The following is a 16,840-nucleotide window of genomic DNA, read 5'->3' as shown; positions in this document are numbered from 1 at the left end:
ATTACTGGGATGCAGCCTTCTCTACCACCACACAAATATAGGGTAAAAAATTACAAAGTATGTCTCCAAATGTATGCTAGGTTCAAAGGCGGGTCTTGGGTCTGAAAAGATTGAAGAATACTGCAGTAGAAGACAGGGAGAAATGACATCTGTATGGGTTCATCCAATCTGATCTGCTTCAACCTGGGCAGAAGGAAAGAGCATCTCAGGAAAGAAGATGACGACTGGCAGGCTGGCCAAACTGTTTCTGAAAAGAGATCCAGTCCTTTTGAGGGAGGGGTGTTTGTTTCTTACTGTGTTTCAGCACTGTAAAGTAGTTGTTATGGCTGAAGCCGGATGCACTTGTTCACTGCTACCAAATTCTGATATTTATGTTTAAGCCTATTTATAACAGAAAGGTTGGCTTTGAGTGCATCACACTAAGTGGAACCAGTGTAGCAAAAAACAATTGTGTAATCCATGAGCCATGCAATCTTGTTTGTCCTGGCTAAGCCCATGACGTGGGCCATGCAATTTCACTTAGTGATGGGGGGACGGGGGAGGGAATGGGTGGCAAACAGGATCTTGGCAAGATAACAATTATTTATTACACAGCAAATGCACAAACTATTCTTGCAAATGCAAAATGATCAAGGAAATGCTGCAGAGGTTTCTGTGGGTGGAACAGATTTCTATACTATTTATATAATTAGTTTTGTAGTTGAGCAACTTCGCTGAGCAAGAGAAAAACAGGTCAAAGGCACAAAGGGTGGACCAGCTAGCAGCAGAGCTGAAATTTGGTGTGCATATGAACATTTGCAACGGGTAGTATACACTGTGAAAGCAATACTTCTTACCACTGAAAATATTTTAGCTTTGACCAAAATCAAACAACCAGGTAAACAGAACAGTATTTATTAGGAAACTGAAAGGAAGGCTCAGTCTGCCTGTGTGTGGCAGTGGTTATGTGCATCAGGAAGAGGTGTGCAGTAACAGAATTCACACATGTGGGAATTTGCACTCTGAGTGGCAAGAGAAATGCACAGAGCAGTGTACAGAGAAGGAGAGATAATCCCCTAATGTTTAAAATTGCCAGGTTTTTCTTAACGTAAGTCTAAATATCAGAAGAAGACAGGGTAATGCCACTGAGGGAAAGTATAATCACTAATTTACTTATCTAGGGGGAGTTAAAACAATGTTGCCCATGAACTATGTTTGAGTATCCATTTTCAATCAATCAGGAATTACTAAAATATGGCAATCACATTTTGAATGCTAAATCTTTGTGTCTTTCCCTTTCCCTCTCTTTATTACCACCTATTTTTTGTAAGAGCCCTTTCATGCTCAGAGGGTGCAGGTTTTCTTTTCTAAAAATTTTGGTCTTGGTTGACAGAAGAAAGGGAGAGTCAAAACATCTTACTTTTTGAACCAATGCAAATATTTTTCTCATAATTCTTTCAGTCCTTTAAGAATCAAATCAAGAGTGAAAAAAATGATTCTTTGATCTATACAAACACACAAACTCTCTCTCTCTCTCTCTCTCTCTCTCTCACACACACACACACATACACACACACACACACTACCCTTATCGACACTATTTCTCAAATAGCATATGCTGGGGTCATCACAGTTTGTTTTTAAAGTGGTGTTTCAGCACCATCACGTAATATTGCATTTTATTAGCCTTTGCATTACTGTAGCTATTTCCTGCCGGTCTTACATTTCCAACTATTATGGTGCTTGCTCAGAACAGGTTTGTATCAGTTTTTGTAGCTTCTGTGGACAAGATACCACACTGAACTAGAGTGCCTTGCAAGAAAGCCACAGAGTACTGTGTCCCTCCCTACCCCATGGTGCAACGGGAGTGCTTTGCCACATAGGAGCAGGGGGCTCAGTCTGGCAAAGGAACATAAAATGCAAATATATCTGCTCACAATGGCTGTAGGTGCCTGTGTCCAATCATATAAATTCTCAAAGCAGAATTCTGCTTCGTAAAACAAACAACAACCCTAGAGCAAAGAGACTCAATGTTTTTGTGCATATAGGATGTGCTGTGACTTAACTAGGTGGTGCCAGTAATGTTTTTCTCCCCCTCTTCTTTGTATCACCAATTCGAGGTGATGTGTGATGTGAGGGCACTGCACTGTGCATTTCCCTGCCCTCACCAGTGCTTTGCCCCTGCTGCCAACAACTAATGAATGTCCTTACCTAGACATTAATACGCAAGCGAATAGAGACAAAGTGGTAGCAGATCTTTCTCCTGTCTCCGTATAGCTAAGTCCTTTTGGTTTACATTCTAATTGCATATGGGATGTAATTAATAACTTACTTGTGTGGATGAAGTATTAAATTCTACGCAAATGGATGGTTTTTGTATGCTGTGTGCCAGAAAAAGCTCCAGCTGTTGCCAAGGAAAAACAAATGCTCTGTCATGTATTTCCTACACATGAAGTAACGTAGAAATTAACTTAATATGAAACAGAAGACAAAGGATAAGAAGAGTCTTGGTGTATTATGCCTTCTATATAAGAATACCATGAACATGGCAGACAAGCAGAAATAAAAGACCATGACGCACTAGGCATACGTAAAACCATACTGGATGGCAATCATAACAGGAATGCTTTGATTGAGGGACAATTTTGCGTGGAGAAAGGTGAACTTTGTCAAAAGCTTTTTATACGATTTAACTTCTAGTGAGTCAACAATGACTTCAAAATATTTTCTGTACTTACTCTAACATTATCAAAGCCACGTCCAATACATTCTGAACATGGGAAAATCTGCATACAAGGTGTCACTGGCTGCATTCAGACATAATGCTGGCCACTAATCATAGTTGGAGAAATTAGATTATGTATGAGCTATTCACTAGTGCACACAGCCCAAACACCCCAGCCTTCCTCCGCCTTTCCTCCTGGGGGGAAAGAAGGCATGGAGGGCTTGCTTATCATTAAGTCTGAACCAGCCGTCAGGTGTTGTTGTTTTTAAAGCATGACTGGGAAGCCAAAGTTTCTTCTGAAGGGCATAAGAAGCTGTTCAATTTTTTTTAAAAAAGCTAGGATATAAATAACTATCACTTAGGATGAGTTTACACATCCTGAGATATGAAAATGATGTCTCAGTATGTTTGGCAATGGGGGAAAAGGTGTATTAAACTTTAGGTATAAATAGGAATAGAATTAAAACAGCAAGAATCACAGTGTCATTATGTAACTGTACGGTGTAGCTACACTGATATTGTAGAGCTAGGGAAGAGCAACTCAATTGATCAGGAGGTGAATAACCTTTCCTGTATGGAAAGGCTAAAGTGGTTGGGGCTTTCATTTAGGGGAAAAAAACTTAACTAAGAGGAAACATAAAAAAGGCTTCTACATTTTTTAATTATGTGGAGAGAGTAGTTAGAGAATTTTCACTTTTATCATACTAGAGCATGAGGAATCTTACAGAATTGGCAGTAGATTCAGGCTAGATAGAAGGACAAGACATTATAAACAACATGAAATTCATTACCCCAGGATGTGGAGATAGTTATTGGCTTACATGGCATTCAAAACAATTAGGTACTGTATCTTAATGGGTGGCATGTCTATCAACAGCTGTTTTTTTGAGATAGCTAAAAATGGAACCTCCATCTTGGGAAGTATATATAATAATTAGCAGAAGCTGGGGACAAGCCACAGAGCCTATTCTTTATCCCATTGTGCACAATGGGTTGGAAAGTAACATTTGAACTCCTGGCTTTTGGGCGCCAGAAACATTTTAACATGAAATCAAGAGTTTTTAGGGACACCAAGGGTCCAAAGCTGTGTTTAGGTGCTATAAAGACTTCATATTATGCACCTCTTTTTTTTTAAGGGTCTTAAATACCCATCACTATTCACCAAACTTGAATAAACCCTTTTCTAGTGGTACAAATCCTAGCAGAGTATTCACACTTCTATGACAAATGAAAGGAAATAGTTTTGGTATTTTACTATGTACTCTGAGGAAGCAGGAGCTAAATAATTACAAATCCATTGTCTTTCAGATTCTTGGGAAATCCCAGAAGACAATCTTAAGATATTCAAATGCTTAACCTAGGTGTAGCTTGTGGAGATAAACAGACATTGCAATAAATAAATGATCAGTTAAGTCTTATTTGTACCTGGTCATGGCTGGCTTCAATGCAGCTTCCAATACCATGGAAAGTCATCTGCACAGGAGACAGTGTCAAGCAGGTCATGCATTCTTTGCCATTTTGTCTGTCACTGTAGTGTACCTATAACAGAAGAAAGTACATCATCTTGATATGGTGAAGCAAATCAAAGTGTGGATTGCTCAGCCCCACCACAACTTCAACACAAGCGGAAGAATAACAGGGAATGAAGAACTTGACCCTCACAGTGTGTCCTGGCTATGGCTCTTTACTCGGGGAATGGGAATAAGTCACGCTCAAGCAAACTAGATAACTATAAGCTAAAGTGGAAGGCAAAAATCTGTGGAAATCCAAATCAACCCCTGTTAGCGCAATTTGATTTGAGTAAAACAGATAATGCTGAGTAAAACAGATAATGCTGAAGGTCAGTTTCTCTAACTATAGCTGAGATCACCAGTGTACGTGTGCAGCATGCATGTTTGAATATTGTGCAGATATGTATCTCGCTCAACACTTGATGGAAGTCTTCCAGCTTCTTTCACGTATCGCCCCATCGCATGCACACCAAATAGGCCTGCTAAATTGCTTCTGGCTCTTTGCCAGAAAAGAACATAATACTAAACTGAGGAACTTCATACACAGTGGTTTAACTCTGAATAATCAAAAGAGATCTAAAGGCATTTGAATTCCATATATAAACATAAATTCATGAAGAGCTTTCTGACAGTGAGAGCTGTTGAATGGACTCCCTCGGAAGGCGGTTGGCTCACCAACCTTGGAGGCTTTTAAGCAGAGGTTGGATTGACATCTGTCATGGATGCTTTAGCTGAGATTTCTGCATTGCAGGAGATCAAACTAGATGATCCCTGGGGTTTGTTCCAACTCTACAATTCTATGATTCTACTGTTATTAGGAAAAGAATGTTTCAGGAATTCTGATGTGTGTAGTACGTGGCAATCTACATACATAAAGAGCACAGAATTTGGTGTCTTTTTGTACTTTAAATATTAGTATATCTTTTTGTCATATTCAGTCTTTTTAAAAGGATTAGCTATTACTTTAGCATTATTTTGTGCTTCACCATCAGTTTTCCTTATTATAATACTGTACTCAAATTCTGCTGTTATTATGCGCGCGCGCACACACACACACACACACACACACAGAGAGATACACACCATCAGCCCAACGAAAACCGGGCATGCTCTATGGCCACAGATGGCTGATTTTCTTGTTCCAGAGCAGGGTGGAATGACAACCAGGAAAACCAAGAGGACAAGAATAGAGTGTACTTGGAGAGGGCATGGCTGGATGGAATACTTAGCAGGAAGAGTTGACACTGCAACAATTTCTTGCAGATCCTATTTGTCAATTTTATTTATTATCACGATCACTAAAATAAGCAGTCTTATTTCCCCCCCCCCTTCCTATGGTATGTGTATAGTTCAGATCTGGCCATATTTCATTTTACCACGCAGCACTTTGAATCCATTTTTATACTGATGACACATTATGACCTTGTAGCATATGCATGAGAAAAACATCAAACAGCAACAAAAATATCCCCTGGAGTAAACTGCAGCATGTTCTCCAGGAAATAAGTTAATGCCTTTATTTAGAATACTTATATCCCACTTTATATCCCAAGAGGTTCTGAAAGCAGCTTGCAATAGTTTTTCACAATACAATCACATTCAAGTGCAGGAACAGAAATACTTTTCTTATAGATGAACATACAAATAAGGACTTCCTTGTCTGTAGCCTGGTTTGCTTCCAGATGCTTCTATCTCTGAGGCTTGGTGAGCACCGGAAGCGAGAGGGCCAAGCAAACCATGATTAAGGAAGTCCTCTGGGTTCAGACATAATACCAAACCATAGTTAAAGCAAACCAGGGTTTATAAGCCAACAACAAATCATGGCTGTGGTTTGTTGCCAGAAAACAACCCCTGGTGAGTCAGCAGGTCTGAGTTCAGGCATTCAATTAAAACACACTTTGGCTAAACAAATCATGGCTTAGCATTGTCCATGAACCAGAGCAACTACTCAGACAGGCAAAAGCTTTTCATTCAGCGACATCAACTTATGTGCCCATTCATTTAGTGAGTAACTGACAGTGATAGTCAGTGTTAGAAACTGAGATATGAAAGCTAGGTTATGGGCGCTACAACGGAATGTCTAGGTGTCTAAGCTGAAAATGAATGAACTGCAGCTAAAATATTATGTTCACATGGTCTAGTCCTTCCCCAGCTCACACTCCTAATATACTTAAGTGGGTCTTTTCCCCAGTCTTCAGAGAGTAGATTGAAGTGGGGAGGCAGAAAAAGGTCCTCCTTTCCTTCCACTCTGCAGTTTTAATCTGAGATCTTAGGTGCAGTACTGCGCCCAGAGCTTAGAAACTGCTCACACTAATGAAACTCCCTGTCACAAAATACGCCTAGAACAATGGGAGTTTCGTACACTGGTTATAGGAGTACACCTGATGCATGTAGACAGTAAGAAATAAAGGGGAATTTAAATATGCCAAGACAATGTTTGATTCTGCTGTAAAGCTACTCCTTCTATCTTAATCACGAGGCATATACAAGTCAAAAAGATGCTTAAAATCACCACTAATTTAATTTTGCAACAATGTGATCTACAAAATAAAATCACACACAGATGACTGTGAATCTCAGGAGGTGTCTGAAAAATGTTACCTCAGTCTGCAATTTGGATTTCAAGAAATAAGCCAGAATGTCATACAGAGTGACTGAAAATAGTGACGATCTACTTGAACCAGCATGTGTACTTAATTTTACACACCAGAATTTGCTTAACTGCCAGACACTAGATCCTGGAGTTCCTGTGCCTAATGGCCAATCCTCACTCAGACCACCTGGCCCTGTAATTTTTTAAAACCCCTGCTCCGAAACACACATGTCCACAGCTGTGCAAGCCAACTGCTTCCTGCTGAGGTTCCCAAGCATGTCACCCTCTTCTGTCTACAGTTCTCAGGGTTTCTGCGTCTTAAAAGATACCCAACCATCTACACTTGGCTCTGGGGTTGTTGGTTTCCTTTCCTGGTCCATCTGATTTATCTCTCTGCTCCATTTTAGTTGCTCTACCTCCCCCCACCCCCTGCACTTTCAGGATCCAATTCTGTATTTGTATGTTCCTGTTTGTCAGTAGAAGAAACCCTATTTGCAAATGCAGCAAATGAGGAGAAAATATCCCAACCACAGGCTTCAGCATTAGCAGTGACCTACATGGCTGTAAGTCCAGTCCTGCCAAGCAATAAAATAGCTCTGCAATGAAAACTTGCTTACCACTAACTATGAATTAGAAGATTTGTAGGTGAAGGGTTTTGTTCTTAGGAGGCAGCCATTTATTACATACTGCTCTTGGCTGTAAATAATTAAAATTTATGCACTCTATTGGAAAAAGCATTAGCCGTCCATTAACCAGATACCAACGAGATTAGAGAAAGCTAGTTATGTGAAGAGATTTTCCCACACCAAAGCTTAGCTGCTCACAGTTTGAAAACACATTTCTGTCTGGTTAAATGCTTTCTTCCTTTAACATTTATTAGCTTAAAAAAATTATTTTAAAAGTCATGGGTGACAGTGGAGTTCATGTATCCAACCCTGAAACATACCCTGTATGATTCAAAGCACCAGCAGGAGTTTCAGAAAGCTAGACAGAAATAAACTGGTAATAAAATGCCCCTGTGTCCTGCAATGCACAAATCTCTGCAACTGACAGGCTACTGCCATTTGATAGGGAGGGAAAGTCCCTTTTATTTATTCAAAGAATTGGAAAGTGCCTGTCCCCATTAGTGCTCTTTATTTATTAATTTCGCATGACCTTATATTTCACAGGAACCTAAACAATTGATTAGTGGGGCAATATTTTTGTAGCAGCACCAATGGGAAACAACACTGATCCAACAACTGTGTCCTACAATGCCGTGCAATGGTGCAGATTTATATCTTAGCATCCTCACGTGAGCTTTCCAATCATCATTTTGGGCTAGGGAAATAAAGAATAAGATGGCGCCCCTAAGCTGATTTAGATGTAATGGCAAACCATGTTTTGGTACTGCATGAATGAGGCCGCAAGGACCCTCATATGCACATGTTCCCTTCTTACACTCCTCCTCCCCTCATGTAGCGCAATATGGCAAAACCCACAGTTAGCAGTTGCCAGCCCAGGGATGTAGGTCAAGTACAAATCATAGTCTGGTAGTTTGCTTGAAGCAAACCAAAGCTGCTTCAGTCAATCATGGTGCATGAAAGGATGGAGAAGTCCAAAATTCCTTCAAGGCTCATTTAGCAGGATACCATAGTTTGGTGTTAATGTCTGAATTAGCCCATTGTGTTATTATAATTCATGAAAGCATATTTGCCTTCTCTTCATCTCTCCTTTACTGCCCTCATGGGATAATATAGTGGTACCTTGAGTTACAAACGCCTTGAGTTACAAATGCCTCAGGTTACAAACTCCGCTAACCTGGAAGAGTTACCTCGAGTTGAGAACTTTGTCCCAGGATGAGAACAAAAATCGTGTGCCGGTGGTGCAGTGGCAGCAAGAGTGAAAGCACGCCTCTAGTTATGAACAGTTACAGGTTAAGAACGGATCTCCTAACATACTTCTCTGGCTCTTCCTCCCATCTCCACCCCACATTAAATTACAAACTTTATCATGCTCATGTCATACAAAGTTGCTAATTATTACATAAACACTACAGGCTCTGAATTTAATCTTATGCAGATAATTCAGCCACCCTTAAGAAAACCCTTTCATTTCAATGGAACTTCTAACACAGTGGGTAACATGTTCCAGATTTGAGCTACGTGAATGGTGGAAAGAAAATGGCAAAATAAGATATAAGGAAGTAATTTCAAACTATTTACAATTAATGTTAATTTTCAAAAGTAGTGAGAGATAAAGGGGGAAAATATTAGGCTGAACAGGCTTCATATCACATTAAAATAGCTTTTTTTTTAAAAAAACCCAACAACCTTGTTTCCTGCAATGCTGAAGTTTCTTGATCTATGGCACAACTAAATATAGTATTTTACTAATCTCACTGGGGAGCTGGCTAACTGCTCACCCCCTGTGGTAGAAGTCTAAGGAACACATGAAAAACACCCACATTTAAGCAAGACCCCTTCCTAGATCATTAAACAGTAGATAAAGGCCTGAACATTTACATGTGATATATAACACAATCATTGTGTCAAGAAAACATATGTTTGATTAGTACGCCTCAGGTTCATTAATCGCTGTGTCTGCCTCACAGTGGTGAGCAGAGTTTCCATTGTAGCTACTGCATAGAAAGGGAAAGATACGCAGCAGCTAAAAGACTGACAGCTCTACACTCTACCTTGCAGCATTCATAACACACTTCCACCTTGAAAAATCTGCATATTAGCAGCAGGAAAATGGATTTAAATACTTATTACAACACAGAACCTGTCTCTAGAAATTATATATAATTTCTACACCATAGTTAGAAGTGCAAATAAAGGAAAATATAAGGTTGCTTCAGGTACTTAGGACAAAAATGAAGCTCGTGCTAGTGCAAGTTAATTAAATCTGCATGCCTATATAAATAGTGCTAAGGATGGAAGAAAGACAGTCCTTAATTTGTGGTGTTACTTCAACCCCTGTGCTGTGTCCAAATAGGAGGGGGGAAGCTGAATTAGACTAACCTTGCTTAAAACAAGAGCTGACGGTCAGAGAGATAACTAGGAAGCGGTACAACAGATCAAAGGAAGCTGGGCTGGCAGGAGCAGAGGTACGGACTGTGATTAAAATGATAAATCAATTTTATAGGGTCCAAAACCTTATTATTTACAGAATGGATTTATGAATGAATGGATTCTGACATTAGCAATTCCAGATCACTGGGAACTGCTTTGAAATGCTATACTAGACAATTATTTAAAATCCAATATGTTTAGCTGTTCATAAAAGTAGTTCAAACAATCTCTAAGGTGGTCTTGTCATGCTGCAGATGATACAACCAGAGTCCCGTGGAGATGGTCAGATCCTGAGGAGCAATGGGAGGAGCTCAAAGAGTTGGAGCTGCAGGAACCTGGGGAGGGTTCAAAAGTTTCTGATCCCCTGAACAGGGGTCTAGCCGTCTGGGAGATGGAGATCTAGATCTAGGGGAGAGACTGAGCAGGTGGTCAGAAGAGCATTCTGTCCCTACAGCATTGGATATCTTAGTTTAGCACAACACGCTATACTGCTGCCTCTGGCACCTCCTCATGTTAGTGAATATGCTCCCTGTTTAAGGAAGGCAACGGAGAGCACGTCTGATGCTGAGCTGTCTCTGACTCCTTCTCCATGGACACAGAAACACCATCACCTGAGGGAACAATCCTCGTGGAAACAACCCACTCAAAGAAGTGCCCACTTGCTTGCCCTGTCTTGAGACTCTTGCCACAAAACAGCGGTGCCCACCCTGCTCTTCAAAGGGAAGATTCAAGGTGGTGGTGATGCTTGTTGGCTCAATGTGTTAGCTTGCACTTAGCCATGTATCTGAACCTCTTATATACCTGCTGAACCTTATAACTTGTAGTGTGTCTTATGTACGGTACTTATTTGAGCATTAAAGCCTTTAGCAGAATTAGAGTGGGGACTTCAGAGTTCCCCGTTCTGCAGTGAGGCCAAGGATATATCCTGACTGAGTTATATCCAGCCCTTCTGCCAATCAGTTCAGGGTGCTGTACATGATTCGCACCTGGCTTCATCCTCCCAACAGCCCTGTGAGGTAGTGGGGATAGTGACTGGACTAAGGTCCCCAGAAATAATGGTATTCCAGGTCTTAATGCAACACTAACTGCTACACCACACCAGCCCTCATTAGATTTAAATTGAATGTTGCCAAAAATATGGTGTTCGGCATTGTAATAAACAAAGGGTAGAAAAATGGGCAACATGGGAGCTGTGAAAGAGTACACTTATACTAATTATTCAGAAATATAGACCTATTAAGTAGTTATGTTGAATGCATATGGAGTCATCTTACAACAAACAGCACAATGATAACTCTGGGCTACTCAAAAATGAGTCCTACTGAATTCAATGGGGCTTACTCCAAGGGAAGTGGGGTTAGGATTGCAGCCTTAGATGTGTACATACAGACAGAACCCTACGTTTTATTTAGATTTCACAGCAAAAAAAAAAAAATACAAAGAGGCTGCCAAGAATGTCTAGAGAGGTAACGCTGATCTCCTAGTCCTTTCATCTTGGGAATTAAAAAAAACAACAACCAAAGAGATAATAGCAAGACCTGTTTCAAAGCCTGCTAATTTTAGGTACGGACAGCATTTCTTTTTGAAAGAATGTATTTCAGCTGAATAATTATGGCAAGCTGAATCCAATATGTGAAGAATTAAGGCAGGTTTGGAGAATAAAAAAGAAATCATGTTTGAAATAACATTTTGATTTCTGCGTCAGTGCAAATATGCTTACACCTGCTCTTAATTTTCTTCTTGGTTATGAAAGCTGTTGTTTGCCCAAAGTGAGGAGGAGAAAAGACTGTGTGTCGTGCAAGTAAATCCAGAAACATTCAAACCAATGGGCAACTGGTGTTGATCAGGCTAAGTTTTGTTCTTAGAACTGCTGAAAAATATGGTGTTAATTCAATTACAGCCTCACAACATGACACATACAAAACACAGCTATTTCCATTCGTGCAAAGCATCCCTGTTTCATATTGAATATACTGCTGTTTTTTGTGTGCTTACATGTCAGAATGACCTTATTTCCATCAGAAGCTCATCTCTGAAAATCCGCCCTCTGTAAATCTAGATTTCTCACTTCAGGCAGCCCCATTTAATGGTACTTTCTTCCTTCTAATCTGTGTTTCTCGCTACTTTTTCTTTTGAAAAATTACCCTGGAAAATCAAAGTGCAGATTAAACCTGAACAACTAAGCACCAGGCTATGAACAATTGAGTGCCATACTTTTTTTAGTTCTGCTGTAGCAACTCAAGCCTTCTAAACTTTTGGCTTCTCTCCAGTGTAAGGTTGGCATCTAACTTTATCAAGGATTTACTTAAAAGAACTTGGCAGGGAGCACAGGCTGCTTTGTTTAGTGCTGGTTACATTATTTTGAGAGGTCCTGACAGCTTTAGAGCTATTTTAAAAAACTAAACAAAAACCAAATGTACTGGTTTTAAAAATAATGTTTGGATTTCTCCAACTAGAAGGCTAGTTGTAGGCATGTGCTACAATGTGTAGGATCGTAATAGATAAAGCAACAGCATTTCATCCATTCAGCCCTATATTTGAGTTTACTTACTTTACTTTACTTACTTATACATGAGCCTTACTTACTTATACATGAGCCTGCCATTTCAATGCATTGGCCATTTGCTTTTCTTGTTTGGCAATAGTTAGAACACGAAAACCCTATATGTCATTTTTGAGACAAAAAATCATGTCAAGTATTACCGTACAATGCTTTTAAGCACAAGGAGTTGCTGCTTTTCATAGTGGCAGCAGTGGATAGGTAATCTGGATGCCCATTCTCTGCCCTGCCCCCAAATCTGATTCTAGAATATTGAAAAGAATATTTGTAACTTGACCTTTATTTATCTATTTAAAAGATGCCAAGCTATCTGAATACTTGCAAGCTATAGAGGGCTACTGAAATGCTTCCACATACCGTGGCTTACAATTGTTCACACATTAGGTACCAGTAGAAGGTAGGAAAAACTACTTGGCAAATCCTCCGAGGTTTCAATTGTACTAGGATATGTTTCATTCTGACAGGATTTGTACCAATTCATATTCTATTATTTCAGCCCCAGCCTTTTCAGCCCATCATGCTGACTGGGATGATGGAAGTTTGAATCCAGCATGCTATGCCTAATGTGCCATGAACAGAAGAGAAACTTCAGTAAAAAGAGTACAAAATTTTCATGGAACCCACAGGCTGAAAAACATGCATCCCTCAGTCTTCAGTTGTGGCTTGTGTGTGTATCTGAGAATCAAATATGTTACGAGTGAAGTGGGCCAACATTTACATTACAGGTAATTCTATTATCTCTTAGTTACCCTCAGGTAAAATTCTGAAGATGTTTAAAAAGTAAACATAACATCAATGTCATAATGTCACAGGTTGCCTGAGGTATAAATGACTGGTATATTTAAGGATCTGTGCCCCCCCTGCAATAAATGCAACATGTGTCCAAAAGAGAGCCTGAGGTATCTGACAAAAAAATGCTCAAAGGTCTTAGTTTGATAGTCATGCTTGTTTGTACTATTAAGCTTTGGGTAACCTATTTTTCCTTTTAACAGCTATCTTTTATCTTTTCACCGACTGACTGCTCAGCATAATATCATTGGGACCCAGGTGGCGCTGTGGTTAAACCACTGAGCCTAGGGCTTGCTGATCAGAAGGTCGGCGGTTCGAATCCCTGTGACGGGGTGAGCTCCCGTTGCTTGGTCCCAGCTCCTCCCAACCTAGCAGTTCGAAAGCATGTCAAAATGCAAGTAGATAAATAGGAACCGCTATAGCGGGAAGGTAAACGGCGTTTCCATGTGCTGCTCTGGTTTGCCAGAAGCGGCTTTGTCATGCTGGCCACATGACCTGGAAGCTATACGCCGGCTCCCCTCGGCCAATAATGCGAGATGAGCGCGCAACCCCAGAGTCGGTCACAACTGGACCTAATGGTCAGGGGTCCCTATTTTTCCCTTTTAACAGCTATCTTTTATCTTTTCAACGACTGACTGCTCAGCATAATATCATACAACATACATTAATACCTTGTTGTCATTGCCCAAAGCAGACCAAAACAATGTCTTCAGGAGGAAACCAGAATGACACTCTCCTTCTTCTGCCTCATACACAATGTCGGTGCATTGCATAGGGATCTGTCGCATTTGCATAGGGTATCCATTTGAAAAGCCCAATTCATGAAAACTGAAATGCATGGTTTGCAGATCACAAAGCTGGTGTATGTAGATTATCCATTTGAAGTATTCATGTGTTGGGTTCTTCTTGTGGCAGCCCGAACATAAACATGACATTCCAGTGTGCGAATATCAGATGGACCTGGAAATGGAGGAGGTGGGCCACAGAAGGCAGGACCAGAAAGTCCAGGTCCCTGCCTCACATAGAAATAAAAATCTGCATGTTGCTTATTTTTCAGTTCATGAACTTAGGAAAACCATAGTAATTACTCCTTTTGCAGAAGTTTGGATTTCAGAGGGTCAACAGCACTGCTCTGTGATACTTCCTGCTTAAGTTTATCTGTATCGTAAGAAGCAAACAGCACGTAGTTCATGCATCTTTCAAAATCAGTCCAAAGAGATTCACTGTTCTTGTAAACATCTAACACAACCCAATTTCCTTTCTGAATAGTACCTATTTTTTTCAAAGCTAAAGCATGGGGGAAAGATACAACACTGTGTTAAACATATATCAAATACTTGTTGTTGTTGTTGTTTGTTGTTTAGTCGTTTAGTCGTGTCCGACTCTTCGTGACCCCATGGACCATAGCATAGCATATCAAATACTACCTTATACTGAAGGTTCTAAAGGGGGGGGAGTTTAGAGCCAGCTGATTGATTAGACAAATGCTCCACAATTTATTTATCTATTTACTCCTGGTATTGGTCATCCAGTTAGATGAAGTAGGTTCAAGGGACTGATAATCTTTCAGACAAATACACAGCAACATCTATTTGTAAATGCATTCCCACACACCCATGAAAGTAGGCAACTTCCTGACCAGCATCAGGAATCAAGGCTACTGGAACTGGGTACAAACAACCATAAATTCCACTTTAAACAGCAATATAACACCTGAAGGGTCTTATAAATCTCAAACTGCAGAACTATGGATACTTTGGTAACCTAAAGCTCTAATGCTTTGGGTAACCTAAAACATGAGTAGTAATTTCAGAAAATATGGGTCACTATACGTATACGCATGTACATTACTTGACTTATTAGCTGATTATTCACAATTGAGGAACCCCACACTGAAAGCTCCACAGCACTCCCTAAGCATCACCCTCTGGAAACGACCATCCAAGTACAGCTGCCCATCCTTAACTCGAACAGCAGCTCCAGAAGGATACCATGGTTGAAGGTATCAAAAGCCATTGAGAGGTCAAGGAGAATTAACAGGGACACATTACACCTCTATCTCTCTCCCAACAGAGGTCATAGTACAGGGCAATCAAAGCAGTTTCTGTGCCAAAACTGGGCCTAAACCCTGACTGAAAAACTTCTAGAATATCAGTTTCCTCCAAGAGCACCTGGATGGAAGACACTCAAAAAATCAACAAATGTGAAATAAAAAGAGGGCTGAAATAGTGTGATCTGTTCATACCCACAATGTGCATGTATGGATTGAATCTTAGGCCAAATTCAGATGTAGTAAGACATTGTAGAACTAGGCCTTCATGCGATATAAAAATATTTTATTTCCAGATTCAGAAAAGGTGGACATACTCCACAGAGAATATCACCTGCTTACTAGGTCACAACTTAAAACCACTGACTGAAACTGAATGGCAACAACTGGAACACAAGGTTACCACTTTTTGCTCTTTACACTGTTCTTCCAGACCATGTTGAACCACCTACAATTATGAAAAAAGATCCCAGGCTAGGTAGAGCTTTAGGCTAATCCAGAAACTACTGTATCTTCTTACACTCATGTCACTTTTGAGCTAAGAAGTGATATTGACTTAAGCAGACCTATTCTGAAGTGTGCCAGTGCTGGACATTACATTTTCTAAAGAACAATGGTGAGAGGTACAAAAAGAACAAACGTAGTAGTTGCACTATATGGCACATTGCATGCATTATACATATGAAAATAATCTCTGCAGGTGGAGAACTGTAAATAATTACTTAACTATTCACAGATTACCACTACTCTTAACCTCTGAGAAGGTCATACTTCCTGATACTCAAATGAGGGGGAGACGAGAGGAAGGGGAAGGAAACTCTGAAAGGTGCTGGTTATACTCCACTTATGAGGTTAATTTGGAGCAAAGGAAATGCAAATGCTGAGCTTCCCATGGATGTCTTCCAAACAAAGAAATACAAATTGCATTCGTGTGCATATCTAAAAACAATTATTGGAAGACTGATCCAATAATGCACCATCTAAGTGCACCAGTTTTATTTTACAGGGTGTGGGGGGAAACATCAATCAGCCTGAGCTCTTTGAAATAAACTTCTACACAAGGCCACCCGCACCCCCCACATCACCATATCTTAGTGAATTGATTGCCAGATTGGGTTTATACCTGTACAACTTCAGATACCAGGTTTTGTAGTGAATTACTATAACAAATTTCAGATGCTCTACTTGGCGAAATCTGCTGAATTGCTACTGCAGACCTTTTCTAGAAAATGTAAGTTTTATACAGAAAAACCATGGGGATGTGCCATGTGTCCTTGGTCTCTAACATAAAAACTCAGGGCTCCAGCTAACCTGAACAAAAGTTTTGTAGGGGTGATGGGGTTTTTCTTTCCTACCCTCCTGACACCCCCCCCCTGTTTTCCTACATAGTGCTACAGAGTTTAGGCTTGGAGCTGTCTGCTAGCCTTAAACCTGAGCACTTTGTTGCTAAATATTGGGGTGAGCATGTTTATTGGTGGAAACAGTGCCCCCCTTTAGCCTCCATACTTTCCTGTATAGTATAGGGAAGGCTTTTTTAAAACCCTTATTACACTCTCTTCCTACCCCCACCCCAAAAA

At 40.2% G+C, this 16,840-nt stretch overlaps 1 protein-coding gene across 5 annotated transcripts in view; it reads right to left on the bottom strand.

Annotated features, from left to right (window-relative positions):
- The window catches only part of STAU2 (staufen double-stranded RNA binding protein 2), a 144,700-nt gene that overhangs the window by 56,149 nt on the left and 71,711 nt on the right, over positions 1-16,840 (bottom strand). For all 5 annotated transcript variants that reach the window (XR_004693237.2, XM_035125953.2, XM_035125952.2 and 2 more), the window contains one exon: positions 4,130-4,243. Coding sequence is in view for 4 of the 5 variants with exons in the window: in XM_035125953.2 (XP_034981844.1) it covers positions 4,130-4,243 (114 nt within the window). In the remaining variant the exon portion in view is untranslated. The remainder of the gene's footprint in view (positions 1-4,129; positions 4,244-16,840) is intronic.

The sequence above is a fragment of the Zootoca vivipara genome, chromosome 8, assembly GCF_963506605.1.
Source record: "Zootoca vivipara chromosome 8, rZooViv1.1, whole genome shotgun sequence".
NCBI lineage: Eukaryota > Metazoa > Chordata > Lepidosauria > Squamata > Lacertidae > Zootoca > Zootoca vivipara.
This window is presented reverse-complemented; position numbering and strand designations above follow the sequence as displayed.